The sequence below is a fragment of the Chlorocebus sabaeus genome, chromosome 22, assembly GCF_047675955.1.
Source record: "Chlorocebus sabaeus isolate Y175 chromosome 22, mChlSab1.0.hap1, whole genome shotgun sequence".
NCBI classification, from domain to species: Eukaryota; Metazoa; Chordata; class Mammalia; order Primates; family Cercopithecidae; genus Chlorocebus; species Chlorocebus sabaeus.
The window spans coordinates 18,747,548-18,773,302 of NC_132925.1; the positions used below are offsets into that span (position 1 = coordinate 18,747,548).

At 38.5% G+C, this 25,755-nt stretch overlaps 1 protein-coding gene across 2 annotated transcripts in view; it reads right to left on the minus strand.

The window, feature by feature from the left end:
• The window catches only part of DCBLD2 (discoidin, CUB and LCCL domain containing 2), a 91,524-nt gene that overhangs the window by 26,742 nt on the left and 39,027 nt on the right, over window positions 1–25,755 (minus strand). For both annotated transcript variants that reach the window (XM_073009675.1, XM_038003220.2), the window contains exons 3-4: window positions 20,915–21,052; window positions 500–551 (exon numbers count right to left, since the gene is read on the minus strand). In XM_073009675.1, coding sequence (XP_072865776.1) covers window positions 500–551; window positions 20,915–21,052 — 190 coding nt within the window. The remainder of the gene's footprint in view (window positions 1–499; window positions 552–20,914; window positions 21,053–25,755) is intronic.

The following is a 25,755-nucleotide window of genomic DNA, read 5'->3' on the forward strand; positions in this document are numbered from 1 at the left end:
GAAACGGTCAGATATGTATTTGGAAAACAACTTGGCAGGAGTGTGAATGGCAGCCAGCAAACAGAAATAGGAACTCGATTAGAGGCATAAAGGCATAAAGAAGAAAAAAAGTAGAAATGGTACTTGAGTAACAACACCAGAGAATTCTAAACAGCCAAAACCATGCTCTTTCAATTTTTTGAAAAAAGATAAATACCTTTTCAACTTTTATTAGCAGTTTTGCCAGATTTTGAAAAGCAACTAGTTCTACTTTCAAAGCATATTAAAATACTTTCATTTTGCAGATCTAAATGCTACAATAAAAGCAAAATGTAAACATGCAACTAAATGGTTTTATGCTTTAAATAAGCTTTAAATAAGCTCTAATTTTTTGAAGTCTCGGAACAATGATATGTATCACACAATACACATTAACCCTAAGAGTATACGGAATGAAAATGAAGAAGTGAATGAAGAGTAACATTTAAGCAAAAAAAAAAAGTCACAAATATGATCATACCTGAACTCAGGTTCCAAAAAATTGGATGCAGTGTCCAAACAAGTAATTAGATCTAGAAAAACAAAAATAAAAAACTGATTGCATTAATATACAGGATTACCTTGCTGAACTCCAAGTGTCTCAGAATTCCAAACTGTACTGCTTTAATTTTCAAAAATCTCAATAGCACTGTCAAGGGGGTCCTAAAACCTTTACCAATTTTTGTTAATCACAATTTCTTTCTGATATTAAGTTTCTTGATTTTTGGAGCAATGTCTCTTCAATACTGTTTACTACATCACCTCAGGAAGTCACATACCATATACACATGTGTATGTATATGTAATTTTTATATATATATATATTTAGAACATGCATAGATAAGTAAAATTTATAGCTTTAAAGTGGTTTCTGTAAAATATAGCTACACACACACACACACACACACAAATATTTCTGGGTTATTATATAACTAAAAATGATCCTCTGCTGTTTGCACACAAGGAAAACAATGACAAAGAAAGTGAGTTAATTTTATGGCTCTAACTATTAATAACTGCTAATTAAAATCTGGTCGAGAGACAGGACTGGTGCATCAGCATCTTCTGGAAATTTAGTAGAAATTCAAATTCTTGAACTCCATCCAGACTTACAGAATCTCTGGAGGTGGGGCCCAAAAATCTGTTTTAACAAGTCCTCTTGGTAATTTCTTAAGCACAGTGAAGTTGGAGTAGCATTGCTCTAAAGAAACAAAACTTCTTAAATTTAACATTTTCTGCCTAGAAATCAATACATCTGAGCAAGAGCTAATCTGCTTCTAATTAAGACCAAGTTCACAGGCTATGTAAAAAGTGGTTTTGGTTAAAAAAAAAAAAACCCAAAAAAACAAAACAAAACAAAAAAACACCATTTCAATGGCTTCCTTCTGCTCTTAGGATAGAGAGCAAAGTCTTCAACACAGCGTACACAGTCTTCAAGTGCTGGCCTTGTCTTAGTCTGCAGTCTTGTGTGTACCTGCCTTGGTTTCTCGCCACTCCAACCTTGTTTTGGTCCCAAGGGCACAAGTTGCTCTCTTGACTTGGAAGGCTTTCCCACTACTCCTTAGTCTAGCAGGTTCCTCTCTAAGAGCTCAGCTTCACTGCCACTTCCTCACAGAAGCTGTCTCTCACCTTCACAAGTCAAATTCCTTTAGCACATAGTAGGCACTTAAGTTTTAATAAACGGATGACTATTCTGTGTTGTCAAAGGTTATGTTAACACATAAGCCTGACTTGTTGATGTAATTATAGAGTTATAAGCAAAATCACTCTATAAAAGCCTAGTCCCCGGACAGAGCCTGAGGCTGTTTGTCCTCACCTTTGTATTTCCAGTAGCAATAATAGCATATGGTATACAAGAGGCTTATTTATTGAATCAATGGATGAATAAAAGTTTCTGATCATTAGCATGTTTGGCTAAATCCAGTTATTTACTAACCCGCAGGGAGGAAAAGCTGGAAGAAGACCCCAAGGCAATCACAAAAGATTTTACATATAAATGCTTCATTAAAGAACTGTGTCAAGGGTGGCCAATATACTGATGGAGATAGCTCCTAGCACACTAAACAGTATGTAAATATTTGTTAAATTAATGGTTACCACAGCAAGCATAGATCATTTTATGCTACAATTCTGAAGAAATTTTGTGTTTACTCTTCAACTAAAATGTGTCTTGAACTAGAGCTTAATAACTGTTGTACCAGTAGGAAAGGGGTATTTTCAAGGCAACTGTATAAATTAATATTAATAAACTAGGCATTTGAATGACAGTTAAGCTAATCTGTGCTTTAGGAATTTAAGAGGATAGATGTCTAAATAGGGGTTCACTACCACCTAGCTGACCAACCAGAAGAGCAGGCAAATTGAATTATCGGTACTCTAGTTATTCCTGTCAATCTTTGCCCAGCATCAACAAGAATCAATTTTCCACTTTCTGCTCCACCAAAAAAATTTCCAACTTCTAAGATTAGAAGTTGAATTTCTAAGATTAATATCCTGGGATGAAAGGGACTGTGTGGTCCAAAATGGCACTTAAACCACAAGAAGATTGCCAGCTGGCCCCATCACCTTTCAGCCACATGCCAGAAATCTGGTCAACTATGGATTATTTGATCAGCACAGGGCTTTGGTTGTAAGTCCATGCAGTACTGAGACTCCAAAACTATGCCATGCAAATGTGCAACTCACTAAACTTGCTCTCAAATTTCGCGGAAGCTCAAAAGAGTTCTAAAGGAGAAAAATAAGAATTCAAAAGGGATAGCTACAAGGAGAGCCAAGAAGACTGAAGATAAAGAAAGCCTTAAGTATACACTTTGCCCTTTATGACTTTACAAAGGCAAAGAAAACAACATCAAATAAAGCAGGCAATTAAGAAGCTTTAAAATGTTTCTTAAAATCTTTTCCCAAGTAAACAGCCTTCCAGAAACCTGTCATTACTACGATGCTCCCAGCTAATAAGAACACAGCCTAGCTCCAAAAAAATCCATCTGCCCCAGAGATTTCTGATAGTGTGTCCGGAATTGGTGGGTTCTTGGTCTCACTGACTTCAAGAATGAAGGCGCAGACACTCGCTGAGTGTTACAGGTCTTAAAGATGGCGTGTCCGGAGTTTGTTCCTTCAGACATTCCGATGTGTCTCCAGCTTCTTCCTTCTGGTGGGTTTGTGGTCTCGCTGTTAGGAGTGCAGCTGCAGACCTTCGTGGTGAGTGTTACAGCTTTTAAAGACAGTGGGTCTGGAGTTGCTCCTTCTTCCCAATGGGTTCCTTGTCTCAGTGGCTTCAGGAGTGAAGCTGCAGACCTTCGTGGTGAGTGTTACAGCTCTTAATGGCAGCATGGACCCAAAGAGTGAGCAGCAGCAAGATTTATTGCAAAAAGCAAAAGAACAAAGCCTCCACAGTGGGGAACGGGATCCGAGCAGTTGCCACTGGCTGGGGCAGCCTGCTTTTATTCTCTTATCTGGCCCCACCCACATCCTGCTGATTGGTCCATTTTACAGAGAGCTGATTGGTCCGTTTTGACAGAGTGCTGATTGGTACATTTACAATCCTTGAGCTAGACAGAGTCACAGAGTGCTAGTTAGCTAGACACAGAGTTAGCTAGATACAGAATACCAATTGGTGTATTCACAAACTTTGAGCTAGACACAGAGTGCTGATTGGTGTATTTACAATCCTTGAGCTAGACACAGTCACAGAGTGCTAGTCCTCCAAGTCTCCACTAGGTTAGCTAGATACAAAGTACCAATTGGTGTATCTACAACCCCTGAGCTAGACACAGAGTGCTGATTGGTGCATTTACAATGCTTGTGCTAGACACGGAGTCACAGAGTGCTAGTCCCCAAGTCTCCACTAGGTTAGCTAGATACAGAGTACCAATTGGTGTATTCACAAACCCTGAACTAGACACAGAGTAATGATTGGTGCACGTACAATCCTCCAGCTAGATATAAAAGTTCTCCAAGTCCCCATCTGGTTCAAGAGCCCAGTTGACTTCACCCAGTGGATCCTGCACCTGGGCTGCAGGTGGAGCTGCCGGCCAGTCCCCATCGGCGCCTGCACTCCTCAGCCTTTGGGCTGTTGATGGGACTGGGCGCCATGGAGCAGGGGGCGGTGCCTGTCGGGGAGGCTCAGGCCACCTGGAGAGCCCACAGCAGGGGGAGGAGCTCAGACATGGCGGGCTGCAGGTCCTGGGCTCTGCCCCCTGGGGAAGCAGCTAAGGCCCGAGGAGAATTTGAGTGCGGCGCCGGCGGGCCGGCACTGCTGGGGGACCTGGTGCAACCTCCGCAGCTGCTGGCCCGGGTGCTAAGCCTCTCACTGCCAGCCCGCCGGCTGGCCGCTCCGTGTGCGGGCCCCACCAAGCCTGCACCCGCACCTGCCGGAACTCATGCAGCCCGGGTTCCCACCCGCGCCTCTCCCTCCACACCTCTCCCGGCAAGCAGAGGGAGGAGGCTCCGGCCTCGGCCAGCTCAGAGAGGGGCTCCCACGGTGCCGTGGCGGGCTGAAGGGCTCCTCAAGTGCCCCCAGAGTGGACGCCGAGGCTAGAGGCCGAGGAGGCGCTGAGAATGAGGGCTGCTAGCACATTGTCACCTCTCAATAGCAATGTATGTTATCATAATCAAAGGAACAGAACTGAAAGTCTAGAAATAAACCCTCAAATTTATAGTCAACTGAGTTTCAACAAGGGTGCCAAGACAATTCAATGGGGGGAAGAATAATCTTTTAGACAAATGATGCTGAGACAACTGGATATCCACCAAGCAAACAAATGAATTGGACCCATACCTCACACCACATACAAAATAAAGTGGATCTAAACTCGAGCTGAAACTATAAAACTTTTAGAAAAAAATATATGAGAATATCACAACTCTGGATGAAGCAGTGATTTCTTAGATAAAACACCAAAACTACAAGAGAACAAATAAAAATAAATGGAAGTTCATCAAGAACAAAAACTTTTGTACTTCACAAGACACCATTAAGAGAAAGATAGCACAGAGAATGGGAGAAAGCATTTGCAAATGATATGTCAATGAAAATAGATGTATCTAATATCCAGAATACATAACATCATGTGGCATTAAAAAGACAAAGGAACCAATTTAAAAACAGACAATGAATATGAACAGACATTTCTCCAAAGAAGATATACAAATGGCCAAAAGGCACATAAAAAGATGCTCAACATCATTAGCCATCAGGGAAATGCAAATTAAAATCACAGTTAGACACCACCATATACCCATTAGATGGCGAAAATAAAAAAGACGTAACAAGCACTGGCAAAAATGTGGAGAAACTGGAGTCTTTACGCAGTACTAGTAAAATTGTAAAACGGTGCAGCTGTTTTGGAAAATGGTTTGGCAGTTCCTTAAAATACTAAACCAAGAGTTAGCATATGACCCAGAAATCTCACTATTAAGTATATGCCCAAGAGAATTAAAAACCTATGTCCCCACCAGTATTTGTATACAAAAGTTCATCAACTGATGAATGGATGGATAAACAAAATGGGGTGTATATACATACAGTGGAATATTATTTGGCCATAAAAAGAAATGAAGTACTGATTCATGCTACAACATGGATACACTTTGAAGATATGCTAAGTGAAAGAAGCTAGTCACAAAAGACCACATACTATATGATACATTTATATGAAATGTCTCAAATAGGCAAATCTACAGCAATAAAAAGTAGACTCATGGTTTCCTAGGACCGTAGGGGGTTAAGAAGAGAGAAATGGGGAATAACTGCTACTAAGGAATTTCCTTTAGGGTGATAAATATGTTTTAAAATTGACTATGGTGATGACTGTACAACTCTGAATACACTGAAAAATTAATGAATTCTATATACAGATACTTTATTATTTAACGTTTATTTTAGACACAGGGGTACACGTGCAGGTTACATAGGTATACTGCATGGTGCTGAGGTTTGAGGTACAGACCCCACCACCAAGGGAGTGAGCACAGCACCCAACAGGTAGTTTTCCTTTTAACTTTATTTTGGGTTCAGGGGTATATGCACAGGATTGTTATATAGGTAAACTTGTGTCATGGGGGTTTGCTGTATCTTTTGTCATCTAGGTACTAAGCCTAGTTAGCATCCCACAGTTATTGTTTCTGTTCCTCTCCCTCCTCCTACCCTCCAGTAAGCCCCAGTGCCAATTGTTCCCCTCTATGTGTCCATGTGTTACATTTAGCTGCCACTTAAAAGAACATGTGGTATTTGGTTTTCTCTTCCTGTGAGGTTAATGGCCTCCAGGTCCACCCATGTCCCTGCAAAGGGCATAATCTCATTCTTTTTTATGACTGCATAGTATTCCATAGTGTATATGTACCACATTTTCTTTATCCAGTTTACCATTAATGGACATTTAGGTTGACTCCATGTCTTTGCTATTGTAAATACTGCTGCAGTGAACATAATGAGTGCTATTGAGTGCTATATTCCTTCGGGTATATACCCAGTAATGGGATTACTAGGTCAAATGGCAGCTCTGCTTTTAGCGCTCTCAGCAACCACCACTCATTTCCACAATGGTTGAATTCACACTCCCACCAACAGTGTATAAGTGTTCCCTTTTCTCCACGACCTCATTAGCATGTTATTGTGTTACTTTTTAATAATAGCCATTCTGACTGGTATGAGATACCATCTCATATGTGGTTTTGATTAGTATTTCTCTAAAGATCAATGATACTGAGCTTTTTTTCTTATGCTTATTGGCCACATGTGTGTCTTCTTTGGAAAAGTGTCTGTTGATGTTCTTTGCCCACTTTTTAATGTTTCTTTTTTCTTGTAAATTTGTTTAAGTTCCTTATCGATGTTGGATATCAGACCTTTGCCAGATCCACACTTTGCAAATATCTTCTCCCCATTCTGTAGGTTGTCTGTTTATTCTGTTGATAGTTTCTTTTGCTGTACAGAAGCTCTTAATTTTAATTAGATCCTGTGTCAATTTTTGCTTTTGCTGTGATTGCTTTTGGTGTCTTCATCATGAAATCTTTGCCAGTTCCTATGACCAGAATGCTATTGCCTAGATTGTCTTCCAGGGTTTTTATAGTTTTGAGATTTACATTTAAGTGTTTAATCTGTCGTGAGTTGATTTTTGTATATGGTGTAAGGAAGGGGTCCAGCTTCAATCTTCTGCATATGGCTAGCCAGTTATCCCAGCACCATTTATTAAATAGGTAGTCCTTTCTCCATTGTTTGTTTTTGTCAGCTTTGTCAACGATCAGGTGGTCGTAGATATGTGGCCTTATTTCTGTACCCTCTATTCTGTTCTATTGGTTTATGTACCTGTTTTTGTACCAGTACCATGCTGTTTTGGTTACTGTAGCCCTGAAATACAGCTTGAAGTCAGGTAATGTGATCCCTCCAGCTTTTTTCTTTTTGCTTAAGATTGCCTTGGCTATTTGGGCTCCTTTTTGTTTCCATATGAATTATAAAGTAGTTTTTTTCTAGTTCTGTGAAGAATGTCATTGGAAGTTTGGTAAGAATTTCACAGAATCTGTAAATCGCTTTGGGCAGGATGGCCATTTTTATGTTAATGATTCCTCCAATTCATGAGCATGGCATGTTTTTCCATTTGTTTGTGTCATCTCCGATTTCTTTGAGCAGTGTTTTGTAATTCTTGTTGTAGAGAGCATTTACCTCCCTGGCTAGCTGCATTCCTAGGTATTTTATTCTTTTAGTGGCAATTGTGAATGGGATTGTGTTCTTGATTTGGCTCTCAGTTTGACTGTTTTTGGTGTATACAAATGTTAATTTTTTTTTTTTTTGAGATGGAGTCTTTCTCTGTTTCCCAGGCTGCAGTGCAGTGCAGTGCAGTGGTGTGATCTTGACTCACTGCAACCTCTGCCTCCCAAGTAGCTGGGATTACAGGGCCATGCCACCACGCCAATTTTTTTTTTTTTTTTTGTATTTTTAGTAGAGACGGGGTTTCACCATGTTGGCCAGGCTCATCACGAACTCCTGACCTCAAGTGATCCACCCACCTTGGCCTCCAAAATGCTGGGATTACAGGCGTGAGCCACTGCTCTTGGCCCTTCTCTCTTCTTTATTAATCTAGCTGGCCTATCACTAATTTTTTTCAAAAACACAATTCCCTGATTCGCTGATCTTCTGAATGCTTTTCTGCATCTCACTCTGCTCAGGTTGAGCTCTGATTTTGGTTGTATGTATTCTGCCAGCTTTACGGTTGGTTTGCTCTTACTTCTCTAGTTCTTTTAGTTGTGATGTTGGGTTAATTTGAGGTCTAACTTTTTGATGTGGGCATTTAGTGCTATAAATTTCTCTCATAACAATGCCTTAGCTGTGTCCCAGAGATTCTGGAATGTTGTATCTTTATTCTCGTTAGTTTCAAAGAACTTCTTGATTTTTGCCTTAATTTCATTATTTACTCCAAAGTTATTCTGGAGCAGGTTAATTTCCATGTAATTGCATGGTTTTGAGCGATTTTTTTTAGTTTTGATTTTTATTTTAATTGCACTGTGGTCTGAGTGTGTGTCTGGTAGGTTTTGGTTTATTTGCATCTGCTGATTGTTTTATGTCCGATTATGTGGTCATTTTTAGAGTATGTGTCGTGGCAATCAGAAGAATGTATATTCTACTGTTTTTGGGTGGAGAGTTCTGTAGAGGTCTATCAGATACATTTGGTCCAACGCTGAGTTTAGGTCCTGAATCTTTGTTAATTTTCTGCTTAATCTGTCTAATACTGTCAGTAGAGTGTTAAAGTCTCCCACTATTATTGTGTGGGAGCTTAAGTCTCTTTTTAGGTTTCTAAGAACTTGCTTTATGAATCTGGGTGCTCCTGTGTTGAGTGCATATATATCGAGAATAGTTAGGTCTTCTTGTTGAATTGAACCCCTTACCTTATGTAATGCCCTTCTTTGTCTTTTTTGAGCTTTGTTGGTTTAAAGTCTGTTTTTTCTGAAATTAGGGTTGCAATGCCTGCACTTTTCTGATTTCCATTTGCTTGTTAGATTTTCCTCCATCCCTTTATTTTGAGCCTATGGATGCCACTGCATGTGAGATGGGTCTCTTAAAGATGGCATATCATTGGGTCTTGCTTTTTTATTCAGCATGCCACTCTATGCCTTTTTAAAATGGGGCATTTAGGCTATTTACATTCAAGGTTAGTATTGATATGTGTGCATGTGATCCTGTCATTGTGTTGTTAGCTGGTTATCATGCTGGCTTGTTTGTGTGGTTGCTTTATAGTGTCACTGGTGTGTGTACTTGAGTGTATTTTCCTAGTGGTGTTTTAATGGTTTTGCTTTTCCATATTTAGTGCTAGCTTCAAGATGTCTTGGAAGGTGGGTCTGGTGGTAATGAACTTGCTCAGCATTTGCTTATCTGAAAAGGATCTTATTTCTCTTTTGCTGAGGAAGCTTAGTTTGGCTGGTTATGAAATTTTTGAAGATTTTTTTCTTTAAGAATGTCAAATATAGGTCCCTAATCTCTTCCAGTTTGCAGGGTTTCAGCTGAGAGGTCTGCTGCTAGCCTGATGGGGTTCCCTTTGTTGGTTACCTGCCCTTTCTCTCCAGCTGCCTTTAACATTCTTTTATTTTGACATTGGAAAACCTGATGATTATGTGTCTTGGGGAGATCTTGTGTAGAATCATGCAGGGGTTCTCTATTTCCTGAATTTGACTGTTAGCCTCTCTATTGAGGCTGGGGAAGTTTTCATGGATGATATCCTGAAAAATGTTTCCTAAGTTGTTTGCTTTCTCCCCATCCAATTCAGGGATATTGATGATTTGCAGATTTGGCCTCTTTATATAATCCCTTATTTCTTGGAGGTTTTATTCATTCCTTTTCATTCTTTTTTTCTTTTGTCTGACTCTCTTATTTCAGAGAGCCAGTCTTCAAGTTCCAAGATTCTTCCCTCAGCTTGGTCTATTCTGCTGTTAAAACTTACAATTGGGTTGTGAAATTCTGGTAGTGTTTTTCAGCTCTATCAGGTCAGTCAGATTCTTTTTTGTACTGTCTGTCGGCTCCTGTATTGTTTTATTGTTAATTCTTAGTTTCCTTGAATTGGGTTTTGCCATTCTCCTGAATCTCAATGCTCTTCATTTCTATGCATATTCTAAATTCTATTTCTGTCATTTCAGCCAACCCAGCCAATGAGGGTTAAGAACCCTCGTTGGTGAACTAGTGCAATCGTTAGGAAGACATAAGACACTCTGGCCATTTGAACTGCTGAAGTTCCTGTGTTAGCTCTTTCTCATCTCTCTGTGTGGGTGTTCCTTTAACTGCTGGGCTGCGTCTAATTGAACTGGTCAGGTGGGGCACGGTGATTGTGCTGGAGTCCCAGGTCAGGCAGCCCTGTCCAGTGAGGAGAAGTGAGGACCGGGATCTACATGGAGAACCGTCCGACCACTTTTCTGTGAGATGAGTGCTGTGCTAGGGGTTCAGACCAGCCTGCAGTCCCATGTACTCTCCAGAGCCTGGAAACAGCAAAGGTGAGGGTTGTAAGACAGGAGAGATGGAAACCTCACCTGAGCTCTTGTCCCAGGTTGCTGCAGAACTGCTACTGGCTCCAAAGCCCCAGTGAGGGGAGGCTGGAAACCCAGGCCTGGAGGACTTGCCCAGTGAGGAGATACGGGAGTGGGGACCCATGTAAGAAAGTCTGGCCACTTTTCCATGACTTCTGCAGCAAACTAGGGGCCTGCTCTGGTCTCCAGTCACCAGTTCCTGAGTGGGTGGTTGTCCTGCTTTGCTTTTTTCCATTCTCTGTGAGTAGAGTTATTTTCTTGATGTATCCTAGTGTGTGAACCTGGGTGTTCCAGTTGAAGTGCTATATTTACTTGCCCCTTCTATTTCTTTCCATGAAGGCGGCACACACTAGCTGTTTCCAGTTGGTCACCTTGGCCAGCCCCCTGAATTGTGTATTTTAAATAGGGGAATTGTATGGTGTGTGAGTTATAACTTAATAAGACTGTTATAAAATAAAAAGAAGCTATCATAGAGTAACAACGTCCTTTCATATGTAGCATATCTATATTGATGGGTGAAATAAAGCCTAGTAAAAGAGCCAGGGCTGGCAGTTTGTTCATTTATTCATTCAGCATATATTTAATAAGCATGTATTATGACCAGTTGTTATTCTAGGCACCAGAGATAAAACAAACAACCACCAGATAAAAATTCCTTCTTATAGGGAATATACCTCTGGGTGGAGTCGGGGGAGGTAGAAGAAAATAGATAATGTTAGTAAGAAAAAAATACTGTGTTAGAATGTGTATTGTACTTTAGAAAAATAATGAGAACAAGGAAGTTTTAAAAAGTTAGGGAGTTACAATTTTAAGTACAATGGTCAGATCAGGCATCATTGTGAAGATGACATTTAAGTAAAATTCTAACATAGGTGAGGGAGTGAGGTGTGAGGTATTTGAATCTGAGAATAGGCAGTGAGAATCAAAGGCCCTGTGTGGAAATGTGCTCAGCATGTTTGAGGCCACAGTAGACAAGTAAAAGATGAAGTCAGATGAGTAATGAATGGCAAGCTGAATGCTAGAGCATCTTGGAGATAAGGATAGTTGGTAGAGTGAGATGAAACTTTCAATTTAGTAAGATCACACTGATCACTGAATTCAGAATAGACTGAAGGGGAGAAAGGGCAAAAACAAAGGTAAGAAATTTATTGCCATAATTGATGTAAAAGTTGGAACCTGAAATAGAGTGGTAGTAGCAGAGCTGTTAAGATGTAGTCAGATTCTGGTATATGTACATACATATTCGAAGAACTGGCAGGTGAATATGAAGTTTGAGAAAAAAAGAGGAGTCAAAGATACACTAAACTTTCTGGACTGAGCAACTTAAAAGATGAACTTATTACATGTGAAGTGCTTAGATTATAATAAATACTGAGAAAACACTTATCTTGCTGGATCCACTTTAATGTGTCCTATAATACTAGAAAAATCAGTGATATGTTCAAAGTACAGGGCAGTATATAATTTACATTTCTTTTTCCTTGTTGTGTCACCCAGGCTAGAGTGCAGTGGCACGATCCTAGCTCACTGCAGCCTCAAGTTCCTGGTCTCAAGCAATCCTCCCACCTCAGCCTCCCAAGTAGCTAAAACTAAAGGCGTGTGCCACCACACCCAACTAATTATTTAAATTGTTAGTAAAGATGGGGGTCTCACTACCTGGTTGGTCTGGAACTCCCAGCCTCAATCGATCCTCCCACCTCAACCTCCCAAAGTGTTGAGGAGACATGTGTGAGCCACTGCGCTGGTATGTGCTACATTTTAAACTGACAGCCTCTGCACAGAATTTTATTCTGGTAATTGTAATCAAACAATACATACAAATGACAGTAACACATTACTGCACAAAGTATCACATATATGGTACACTTCATTTGGGTGTTGTGGATAACAGCGATGGCAGTAGTAAACAGAAATGCCCTCAGGGATTCTGCTGAAGCAAACTGGCATTCCCTCTTTTTCTGTGTAGCCCCCAAAAGAGCATCTTCAGTGTTGAATATACGCTAGTCTTCACAGTAGAGTTTAACCCAAAGGAAGTGTAACCATAGTATCTATAAAAAGAGTTTCTATCCTTCCCCATTACCTGCCTTCCCTAATTCTAGAGGGCTGTCCAGAGAAGGCAGATCTCAGATGGGGCTCTGAAGGTAGGATAATGTGATTGTGAGAAAGAGCAGGAGAGAATACAAAAGTGACGGCAAGCCAATCATCAAGAACAGTCCGAAGAACATCAGGTTTTCTGAAGATACCAACATCAGATTTTCTAAGACAGCTGCAAACTTAGCTATATTATCTGCCATAACTGATACATACATTTAAAAAAAAATTAAGTACAATTAAAAACAATTTCAACACATAATAACTGCAAAGGGTAGAGAACTTTGTAACTGTTGCATGAAATATTTAAACCTGAAATCTTATGTTGACCCATATATAATACCAAGAAAATATATTTTATGTTAACAAATGAATCAAAAAATATCAGCACATTGGTTACTATCATAGAAATATTTTTGATTGACAGTGTTGGCTATTTCTGAGATTGTAGGGTTGCAAAATATATTTATTTAGATTTTCCTTCAATTAATACTGTTTTGTGTTCTTGACTGAATTGGAAAAAGACCCTCAGTAGTGTCAGTAGCCATCACTTACCACAATATAGTTGGTATGTAACCAACTATATTTGCTGTAAACATTTTCGCACAGTTGAACTCAAGTGCCTATATTTATTCTAACTCAAGTAAGTGGCCAGGCATGGTGGCTCATGTCTGTAATCCCAGCACTTTGGGAGGCTGAGGCGGGTGGATCACGAGGTCAGGAGATCGAGACCATCCTGGCTAACATGCTGAAACCCTGTCTCTACCAAAAAAAAAAAAAAAAAATTAGCCAGGTGTGGTGGCACATGCCTGTAGTCCCAGCTACTTGGGAGGCTGGGGCAGGGGAATCGCTTGAACCCGGGAGGTGGAGGTTGCAGTGAGCTGAGATAGCGCCAATGAACTCCAGCCCAGGTGACAGACCAAGACTCTGTCTCAAAAAAGAAAGCACAGAAGTACTATTCCTAAGTTACTATATTATTTACTAGAAATAAGAAAATACAGGCAGAAGCAAGAAAATGTACAGCTACACATTCTTCTCTCTTATGTGATCTAAAATTCTTTAAATAATCAATTTCCCAGAGCCTTAAACAATATGTAGTCTTGCTTTCATAGTTCTCATCTTGTCGACAGCCTTGCATTGTAGATATATGAACAGCTACTCTGTTCAAGTGCTAAACAATGTAGGATAAGCCTGGTCTGCAGCTACATTCTCCTGACAATATTATTGTGTGGTCCTAAGACTAATTCCTTGCTTCTATTATAGGAATCTGGCATTGGTTTTTAGCATCTGCAATTCTGTTAAGAGGAATTCACATATATAGTATAGTACAACATAATTTATAGTGATTCAGACCCAATTAACATTTACTAAGTAACAGACACTATACTAGGTATTTTACCTCTTCTCTCCTTTTATGTACTGAGAGTGGAGACTACACCTCATGTTTCTTTTAGGAATATAACAATGTCATCTATGAAAGCAGAGTCCACAGTAGAAGCCTGGAAAAAATTTTCTCAGATGAAAATAATTAATGCTTTCTTATGGATAATATAAAGCATAGCTCAGTTGCCTAAGCAATAAACTATGTAGTCAAACAGGCTATAAGCTACATATGGTTAACTGGATCCAATCAAACTCCTTATCTAAATCTCCATACACTAAAAAATGAATACAAAACATTAAAATGTAGCATAATTATTTTGTGACCTACATAGTATCCAGGAAGCTAATAAATACATTTGTATTTGCCAACAGTGAAGGATAGAGCCACTGTATAGCACAAGACAGCACAAACATATATGTATTCTGTTCTCAGCACTCCTAATATGCCAAAAAAAATTAAACATATAGAAAATATTAAAATCATTAAGATGCTCTTCAGGTTTACCTATCAGCTTGGAATAAACTCTATCCTGTAATGTGAATTGCCTCTTTGGGTTGACACCATCTTAACAGACTGTTTAAATTTTCTTTCTCTGCAAAAGTGGTAACACTTTGTTCATCAGCACCTTTGTTCTACAAATTCACACCAAACTACAAATATTCTTCTGCATGTTAATTATATTATACACACAAACATTATACATACTCATTTGTGTGGAAACAAAAGCATATCTAAAGATAGGAATGTAAACTGAAACTTCATTAATAAAATCTTACTAAGTTTAACAGTATCAGAGTTTTAAAATGTTTGCCACTACAGGAACCGAAATTTGGAAACCAATATAAAAATAACAAATAGGAACCTAGCCAACTGTAGTACTGGAAACAAAACAGATTCTATAAAATTACTGTACAGTTAAGAAGGCAAAAAATCTAAGGAATTCACACTCTATTTTCAAAGCCGAAAACATTCCATGCAGGCAAAAAATAACCAGTTACAGAAATTTGGACTCTGCTAGAAAGGAATTATCTAGTCAGCCCTATGTTTCATTTGCAAACTGATATAATCTGATGTAAGAATGAAAAAATGGCAAATATTTGCAAAAATGATGTGGTTAAAAAATGCAGCAAATATTTTTTTATACTATTGGTGTTAATTTTAAAAATAATCCATCATATAGCAACAATAATCTTGTTAAATGGGAATATTTTCCAGGCTCAGCTGTTCACAAGTCTTAAGTGCACTGTCATCAGATTCTAAGGGGTGGCAGACAATGAATGAACATGTGTTTATGAGTTCCAATTAGGAAGTATGTTAATATCAACATTATTTCACATGAAATTTTAAACCATTTACTATTTCTCCCCTCCAAAATAAAGGCAAACTTTAGACTGACCACTACAAAATTCTGAGTTGGTGAAATCTAAAGTAGTAAGATTTAGTATTATGTTTTAAGTGACAATTTCATGTTCTCCAAAAAGAATACCAGGATCACCACTTTCCAATCATGCATGTAAACACACACACACACACACACATACACACACACACACACCAATTATGGTACATATGAACAAATGCTGTCTTGAAGGACTTGAAGCTTTCAATGCAAATGTATATATTTCTTCTGAATTCACTGTTTTATAACTACAACTTAAAAAAATCATCACCCAGAACCATTCTAGAAATGTCCAGTTCCTAGAACTGGTCATTGTTGAACAGATTCAAAAATAGAAATTTAGATCATCTATAAAATTCATTTTAATTTTTTTTCAATTCCAATGACAACTGCTGTTTTTAAATCTACTTTTCAGAATAAAATGTCAGGAGCATTTATTATTATTATTATTTTGGGGCAGAGTTTCATTCTTGCTGCCCAGGTTGGAGTGCAGTAATGCAATCTCGGCTCACTGCAACCTCCGCCTCCCGGGTACAAACGATTCTCCTGCCTCAGCCTCCTGAGTAGCTGGGATTACAGGAACCTACCACCATGTCCGGCTAATTTTTTGTATTTTTAGTAAAGACAGGTTTTCATCATGTTGGCCAGGCTGGTCTCAAACTACTGACCTCAGGTGATCCACCTGCCTCGGCCTCCCAAAGTGCTGGAATTACAAGCGTGAGTCACCACACCCGGCCACATTTATTATTATACTAAATTAAAAGATCCAAGTTACCTGAGTCTGGACGTTAATGTGGTAGGTTCTGCCTCACTCAGTAACACCAGCAGTAACTCAGGAGTTTTTATAGAACTTCTAAACAGGGATTGCCAATATAAATGTCCAACATACCACAAAGGTCCACATACATCTTCAAATTTTCAGAAAGTCTGGCTGCAGTAGATGAAAATTGATTAACAGTATTTATGATAGTTCACTGGAGAATAGATTATCAGAGAGAATACCTATTATGAGGACCATAGATGTGGCTGTTTGTATAAGGAAGTATTTAGTGGCTGCTTCTGTGGAACGGTTGAAATTTGTTGAGATTATGCTACTTTAGAGTAGAAATATTAGTCCTCTCACAGTTGTTGGAAGTCTTGATTCATATTTCTACATATCAAATTGCTTGAGGAAATGGGAACTTTTCCTTTCACTATATCTTTCAAAAATGAGGTTTATAGGTGAAAATGGAAAGAGATAACTGGTAATGAAAAAAGCTGAAAACTACCGCTCAACGATCATTAAAAATAGCAGAGAGGGGGAAAAAAAAAGCTTTATTAAAAATTTAATGAAAACTAGAAATGAAAGTGGAAGAGGACTCCAGATAGAGAGCCCAAGATACAACCAGGGCATTACTGTAGTTCAGAGCTTCATCCAAGAGGCTTCCTAATGCTCAAAGACTCTTCCTAGAGCTTAAATTCCACCAGGATAAACTCTAATTCATTGAAGTGTTCCCTGTAGAAGATATGTCTGACTTCTACAGTCTTTACAAACTGGCATAATTCTAGTTACATTTACGAGACCTCTTAATTCAATCATCTCTGCTTTGGCTCCTGAGACAGCCTCTTAATGGGCCTCTCTACATTTATTCTTACTTTTATTTGACCCACTCTTCACAGAGCAGAGAAGATTGCATAAACAAAAACATAAATCCAGTCACACCACTTCTCTGTTCTTAACAGCTTCCATACACTCTTAGGAAAAAACTCCAACCCTTACCTTTTCTATAAGGTTCAGAATAATGAAACCTACTCACCCCCCAACCCAATCTACTCTAGCTACTCTGGCTTTCTTTTCCCGTTCTCCCAAAGCTCTTCTCCACCATCAGGTTTTTGCACCTGCTGTTCCCTTCTGTAGAATGTTTTTCCTTCCTTGTCTGCCTGGAAACTCCAATCCTTCACTTCTCAGCTTAAAAGTGACTTCCTCAGGAAAACTCTGCTTTTTTATCAATCTTCCACTCCTCACACACCACTGGCCCCTATCCTTTGCTGATTCTTTCACTATACTTTATTTCATAATTGCAATTAAGTATTCGTTTAATGTCTTTTTCCAACCCTATACTGCAAGTCCCATGAAGGTATGATTGTGTCTTATCTACTGCTGCTTCCTTGGTGCCAAATATAGGGCAGGAAATAAGCAATCAAAAGGAATAGATTTTTACAATGGGCTCTTGCACAAGGTAATGAGAATTAGTCTATCTCGTGCAAAATCATGACTCTATCAACAATACATACTATAACACAAGTCATCTTGAGAGCCTCACAAATGAAGTAGCTGATGAAGCAAGATTTTTCACAATCTTTTCATTCCCAAATAGTCTAAATCTTCAACTAGACTTCTAGGCTAGAGACATATAGTTAGGTTCCTTGAAAACATTTATGGAATTCATTGTGGCAGTTAAGTTTCCTGGATAAAAATACACTGAGGACCTCAACCAAAGCCAAGCAACCTTCAAATGAATGAGTCATTATAAGAAATTGTGATCAAAAAGCCACCCAAGAAGAAGTAATAAGAAATTCAACCAGTGTTCTCTTGAATATAGTTCAGCCAATTCATTCTATAAAACACATGCTTGATGGATGGGATAAAGACATGCAAAAAATAGTAAGATTTCAGGAGAGAGCTGTTAAATGAGAATTTCCCAAGATGATTATGACTTTGAAAGTTTTAGTATAAAGAAATTCCTGATTAAGGTGGTTGTTTCAAAAATCTTTGGAAGCTAAGATTCATCCAAAATAGAATATAGCCACTTGAAATTTGGCAGAGGTTTGTAAGCTACGCAACATTCTGATTCTTTTATCTGAGGTCATACCCAATTCTTAAGTAAATTTAATGCAGGATATTAAGGTTTCTGTGGGTCAAAAAGCCTCATAATTTAAATATCTAACGTGAGAAACTTTTTTTTTTTAAAAAAAAGAGGATACTTATTTTCCAGAAGCTTTCAACTTGATAAATAACAGAGAAAAGCAAAAATACGAATCAGAATAAATAATTTAACCTGATATTAAGGTTAAGAAACTTAATGAAAATAACAAGCAAATTAATGTTATTATCTATCCTCTCACCTATCAACCCCAAGACTTTAAGTAAAACTTAAAGGACGGTAATCCATTATCATCTCACTTGTGCTCTCTACATTACTTTTTTCAGTGGTAGGGGCGGGGAACATGTGTATGCATGTGTACAGTGGTAGAAGGGGGGAAACTAACATTGTATGTGTCTGCTGTGTCATGAGCCTACAAACGGTACACGTTTTTATTAGATTCAGTCCTCACAACTCACAGCAGTGAAATGACTGGCCAGAGGTTAGCCAGCTAGCACGTGGTAGAGGCAAGCTTTGATTCCAGGAACAGACACCTAGAGTCCTTTCCACAACATCACACTGCATATGTTTTCCTGGTTCTGTCAAAAATATTAATTGTTCATTTGGCATAATGTTTCTAGTTCTTTTCTACTATTTCATCCAAATGAATTTTCCTTCTCATTTTCCATGACAGATTTTGTTAGCCTTCACACCTTGCCCTATTGCTTATAAACTAAAGAAAGGCAGGTTCCTCCATACGAAACAGCTCTCTCCTCTATCACTTTCTAAATGAAACTTTCAATAAGACATATCCTGTTTATCTAAAACCCACCATAGCTGAGTAGGAATCGCTTGCTTTCCCCTATAATTCCCAGTGCCCAGCACTCTCACAATTAGGAGGTTCTTGATAATGTCCTCATTTAATACAATATGAAGTAAAAGCCAATTTTAACTTTTAAATGGTAACTTAATTCAATGCTGAATATCAAAATATCAACTTTTAAAAATTTAAATGATTGTTTTGATATATTCTTATACTAGCAACACTTCTTAAACTTTCTCATCATGGTACCCCTACATAGCAGGGGGAAATGAACACATCCCACAGCAGCTAAAACATATGAGAGATTTCATGCAGGTCTTGCATTTTATCTTAGAGATTCAGGTAAATTTTGGATTCTATTCTATTTAATAATCTTTTGTTTTTAAACTTTTAAGTTTGGGGTACATGTGCGGGTTTGTTACACAAGTAAGCTTGGGTCATGGGAGCTTGTTTTACAGATTATTTTATCATCCAGGTATTAAGCCTGGTATCCATTATTTATTTTTCCTGATCCTCTCCCACCTCCCACCCTCCAAAAATCCCCAGTGTGTGTTGTTCCCCTCATGTGTTTTCATAATTTAGCTCCCACTTATAAGTCAGAACATGCACCTGCAGTATTTGGTTTTCTGTTTCTGCATTAATTAGTCTGCCAGACAAGGGCTTTCAGCTCCATCCATGTCCCTGTAAAGAACATCTCGTTCTTTTTCATAGCTGAATAGTATTCCATGATGTGTATGTACAAAACTTTCTTTATCCAGTCTATCACTGATGGGCATTTAAGGTGATTCTAAGTCTCTGCTATTAAATAGTGGTGCAATGAACATACACGTGCATGTGTCTTTATGACAGAATAATTGATATTCCTTTGGGTATATATCCAGTCATGGGATTGCTGGGTTGAATGGTAATTCTGTCTTTAGGTCTTTGAGGAATTACCACATTGTCTTCCACAATGGCTGAACTGACTGACACTCCCACGAACACTGTATACTGTTCCTTTTTCCCCACAACCTCACCAGCACCTGAATAACCTTGTTTTTCATTTTCCCCCTTTACACCACATTTTCCTCCTAAACATTAGCAATTCAGAAATACACCATGTTTATTTCATGCTGTCTCAGCACTCCTCAGGTACTCCTGGGGATGTGAGATCTTATTCTTTGAAAATAATGGTAGTATGGTCTTTAACACAGCACTATGAAGCAGTAAACTGTGAATAATAATGTTTTAAATTGATATAAAACATTTCAATAATTTATAAATTTTAAAAATGTTATTATAGGTTGGGTGTAGTAGTTCACACCTGTAATTCCAGCACTTTGGGAGGCCGAGCCAAGCGGATCACCTGAGGTCAGGAGTTCGAGACCAGCCTGGCCAACATGGAGAAACCCCATCTCTACTAAAAATACAAAATTAGCCAGGCATGGTGGTGCATGCCTATAATCCCAGCTACTTGGGAGGCTGGGACAGAAGAATCACTTGAACCCGGGAGGCGGAAGTTGCGCTGAGCTGAGATTGCACCACTGCACTCCAGCCTGGGCGATAAGAGCGAAACTCTGTCTCAAAAAAAAAAAAAAGTTATACAGTTTGTGTTCCAACCTTATAAAAATAAAAAAAATCAGTATTTCAGCAGTATTTCCTCTACTAAGGAAAGGGAAGTAACATTCATGTACTTTTAGTTTTGGAACTTTGAAACTGATCTCACCTTATTTGTCAAATTTATATATATGCTATTAACTGTTCAGTCTTTCTGCTCTATTCCAATTTCAGAAAACAGCTACTGAAGAAAAGCATTTTATTTTTGTTATTAGAAATTACAAACTGTAGGAGCCACTGCATAAGGTGAAAATTACCTTGTTTATCTATAACAGAGTATGAGGCCAAAAATCCGCGTCCAGAAACATGGATTCCACTCATGAACAGCAATGTGATTTCATTGCCTTTTGATTCAATTGAATGGTTCATCTGCAACCCCAGACCACAGTATTTGCCTAGGAATGAAAGAAAAGCAGATTATTTGCTGTGACTCTCTTTAAGTCAATAATATTTGCAATGTAGATAACAGAATCAGAATAATATACCAAGCTGGCTATTAAATTAGTATAAAACAAGGATTAAAATGTTTAATGATTATAAATCATATTACTCTGGAGGAAAAAAATGACAAGTAATGTCTATTCAAATGATTCAAAAGGAAAAGCAGTACATGCATCACTGAACTTATAGAGATTAATTTCCTGTGAGAGACATATATGCTCTTTAAAAACAATAATAAGGGACTAAAAAAAATTAACAAAATATTTCATACAGGCAGGTGGTTCACAAATGAACTGATGGTTAATTAGTAGTATTCTTAACATGCTTCCCTCAAACCCCCTTAGATTCTGACCTCAGGTTACACCTCAAGCCTTTTTTTGGACCTACTCAATTTTACTTCTGAGGGTTGTTGGATTTCTAGTTAATCTCTTTAGGTGATCACATTTGATCCTATGGCTTTAACTATGATCTGACAACTCACAAGCTTAACCATCCATCCACAGCTTTTTCCTTAAATGTCAGATGCATATATATAACTGTGTGCCTAACTTCCATCCTTTAATGTCTATCACAAGGGTGTCCAATCTTTTGGCTTCCCTGGGCCACACTGGAAAAAGAATTGTCTTGGACCACAAATAAAATACATTAACACTAACGACAGCTGATGGGCACAATCAATCAATCAACCAATAAACAAACATAAAAAATAAATCACAAAAAAAATCTCATAATGTTTTAAGAAAGTTTACGAATTTCTGTTGGGCCGCATTCAAAGCTGTCCTGGGCCGCATGTGGCCTGCAGGCCACAGGTTGGACAGGCTATAAAAAATAACATATCCTCAATACAGATCTAAGATACTAAGATAAAAAGGAAGAAGAAGGAGAGACATTAAAGCAAGACATACACTAATAAATAATAAAAACTGATTTTCTTATGTGCTTGGTAACTTGTGTAAGAAATTCTGAATAAGGACTTTCAAAAATGTTTTAAGTTATGGCAACATCACTTGAATAAGAGTCATGTGGACTTCCAAAAATCATTTTCAAGGATGATACTTGATCTTATGAGTAGAGAATTCTAAGGAATTGACAAAGAAAACAAAACAAAACCTCACTAGAACTAGTAAAGAAACTTAGCTAAGTCACAGGATCCATATACAAATATCAACTGCATTTCCATATATGCTAGTGCAATCTGAAATGAAATTTTTAAAACTCCATCCATAATAGCATCACAAAAGTCAAAAAACTTAGGAATAAAATTGCTGTAAAAAGTTCAAAATCAGCATACCTCAAAACAATAAGAGCTATATATGACAAACCCACAGCCAATATCACACTGAATGGGCAAAAACTGGATGCATTCCCTTTGAAAACTGGCACAAGGATGCCCTCTCTCACCACTCCTATTAACATAGTATTGGAAGTTCTGGCCATGGCAATCAGGCAAGAGAAAGAAATAAAGGGTATTCAAACAAGAAGAGAGGAAGTAAAATTGTCTCTGTTTGCAGACGACATGACTGTATATTTAGAAAATCCCACTATCTCAGCCCAAAATCTCCTTAAGCTGATAGACAACTTCAGCAAAGTCTCAGGATACAAAATCAATGTGAAAAAACCACAAGCATTCCTATACACCAGTAACAGAAAGCCAAATCATGAGTGAACTCCCATTCACAATTGCTGCAAAGAGAATAAAATACCTAGGAATACAACTTAAAGGGACATGAAGGACCTCTTCAAGGACAAACCACTGCTCAAGGAAATAAGAGAGGATACAAACAAATGGAAAAACATTCCATGCTCATGGATAGAAAGAATCAATATTGTGAAAATGGCCATAATGCCCAAATATATAGATTCAATGCTATCCACATCAAGCTACCATTTTCTTCACAGAATTAGAAAAAACTACTTTAAATTTCATATGGAACCAAAAAAGAGTCCACATAGCCAAGACAATCCTAAGCAAAAAGAACAAAGCTGGAGGCATGACGCTACCTGACTTCAAACTATACCACAAGGCTACAGTAATCAAAACAGCATGGTACTGGTACCAAAACAGGTATGTGGACCACTGGAACAGAACAGAGGCCTCAGAAATAACACCACATATCTACAACCATTTGATCTTTGACAAACTTGACAAAAGCAATGGGGAAAGGGTTCCCTATTTAATAAATGCTGTTGGGAAAACTGGCTAGCTAGCCATATGCAGAAAACTGAAACTGGGCCTGTTCCTTACACCTTATACAAAAATTAACTCAAGATGAATTAAAGACTTAATGTATAACACCTAACACCATAAAAACCCTAGAAGAAAACCTAGGCAATACCATTCAGAACATAGGCATGGGCAAAGACTTCATAACTAAACACCAAAAGCAATGGCATTGTTGGAGATAAAGAAACTGGTAACTTGTTGTTTTCTTGATTAACTTTTCCAACCTGTGTTTACTTGTAAAATTTCCTGTAGTATGTGATCTTTTAATGCTTCCAGGATATTCCTTTCCTTCCTTTCCTACTTCCTTCTCTCCTTCTCTCTTTCTTTCTTTCTCTCTCTCTCTTTCAAACGGAGTCTCACTCTGTCACCCAGGCTGGAGTACAGTGGTGTGATCTTGGCTCACTGCAACCTCTGCCTCCCGGGTTCAAGTAATTCTCCTGTTTCAGCCTCCCAAGTAGCTGGGATTACAGATGCACACCACCACACCTGGCTAATTTTTGTATTTTTATTAGAGACATGGTTTCACCATATTGGCCAGGCTGGTCTTGAACTTCTGACCTGTGGTGATCCACCTACCTCAGCCTCCCAAAGTGATGGGATTATAGGCGTGAGTCACTGCACCCGGCCTTCTAAGGTATTTCTTACCAGGATTCCCTGTCAGTTTTATTTTTAACTTCTTTTATGTTACATATATGGCAAAAGGAAGATTTTTCTGGGTAAGCCTGAACTAATCAGGTAGGCCCATTAAAAGCACATTGTTTTCTCAGGTTGCAGAATTGGTAATAAGAGAGACACATGCCAGGTGTCCTGGAAGAAAGCAAACATCTATGTAGCAACTTGCCTATCAGGGTCATTGCAAGTGGCCTCTAGAAACTTAGAGCAGTCCCTGGCCAACAGTAACCAGGAAAATGGGGACCTCAGTTTTACAACTGCAATGAACTGAATTCTACCAACAACTAGTACACTTGGAAGAGAACTGTGAGCCCCAGGTGAGAAACATATTCCCAGCTAACACCTTAACTTCAGGCTGGTAGGAACCTGAGCAGAGAATTCAGTCATGCCATGCAATGCCCACACTTCAGATCCGTGGAAACTGGGATGATAAAACTGTGCTCGTTTAAGCTGCTAAGCTTGTGATAATTTGTTATGAAGCAAAATAAAACGGAACACAACCAGGAATTTAGTGTATAGTCCAAGAATATCATGCTTTTGGATAATTGAATCTGATAGAGGTATGGAGGAGAAGTTAGAATTGATGGCTCAGGACCCGAATCAGCCCACAGGCCTCTTGGTCTGTACAGTTCTGGGCTATACTCTCCTTCAAAAATGTTTAAATTAGGTGTTAAAGTTTTCAAAATCTGGAAACTTTACATACATTCTGAATTTCCAACTTTCCTTGAAAAATCACAAGGAAAAAAGGAAATCTAGGACAGTTTTCTAAGTGATTGTCCTTAAGTAGCAGCTATCCCCTTTGAAAAAGAAAGTCACACTCTAGTTTGCCACAGCCCTACCACTCCACAATGCCCCCAGTCCTGAAGCTCAGCTATCATTTATCATCATAGCTATGCTGTTATTCTTCATATGCCTAGGCCATTTCACTTCTTTATTTCATCTGTCTAGACCCTGTTGGCAGTGAGTTTGTAGCCACTTGTATAGAGTGTAGAGACCTCATGGTCACCATGCCTCTTCTGATGTCCACATTAACCAGAGTAGATGAACAGCAATAAATTAAGCTCTAGAAGATGTTAAATGGAAACATTCTGTATTCAAAAGACAGGTGAGATAGTGCATCTGACTCTGATAAACCAGAAGTATAGTTAATACTATTACTATAAAATCTTCTGCAGAAATCTTATTTATGTTCTCAATTAAATGGAAGCTCATTCAACTTGCTGAGGTGTGCCATGGAACAATGCTTTCCTTAGGAATCTGCAACTCAGAAGGATGGACCAGAGGGCAGAGAGTTACTTGCTAGAACAAAAGCACATCAGCTCTGTCCACTTTCAGTAGGGGGAAATGAAGCTTGCTTAAAGAGCATAGATTCTAATTTACAAACTTCTTTACAAACAGGTTTGTGTTTTGTTTTTACTAGTATAGGAGCATCTCCGGTCTCAAAAAACAAAATTTGGAATTCTCAAAGGAACTCATTTATTGAAACCCTGAATATTCAGGCACTAAGCCAGGTAGACTGGGGATTCGGTGATGGAATGAGAGCCAGTGATGCTCTCAGAAAGCTTAGTGTAGTGGGACAAATCAAATGTACAGTTGAATCCTCTAAGGTACAGAAGAGGCCATTACAGTGCCTGGACAATGTTTACCATAGATGCTATCATTAAATAACTTCCGTCAGTAAAGTTTCTTTAAAAAAGTCTGGCTTTGAGGACCATTGTCTTATGCTTGGTGGGCCAGAGTGAGGTGGAGATGTACAAATTA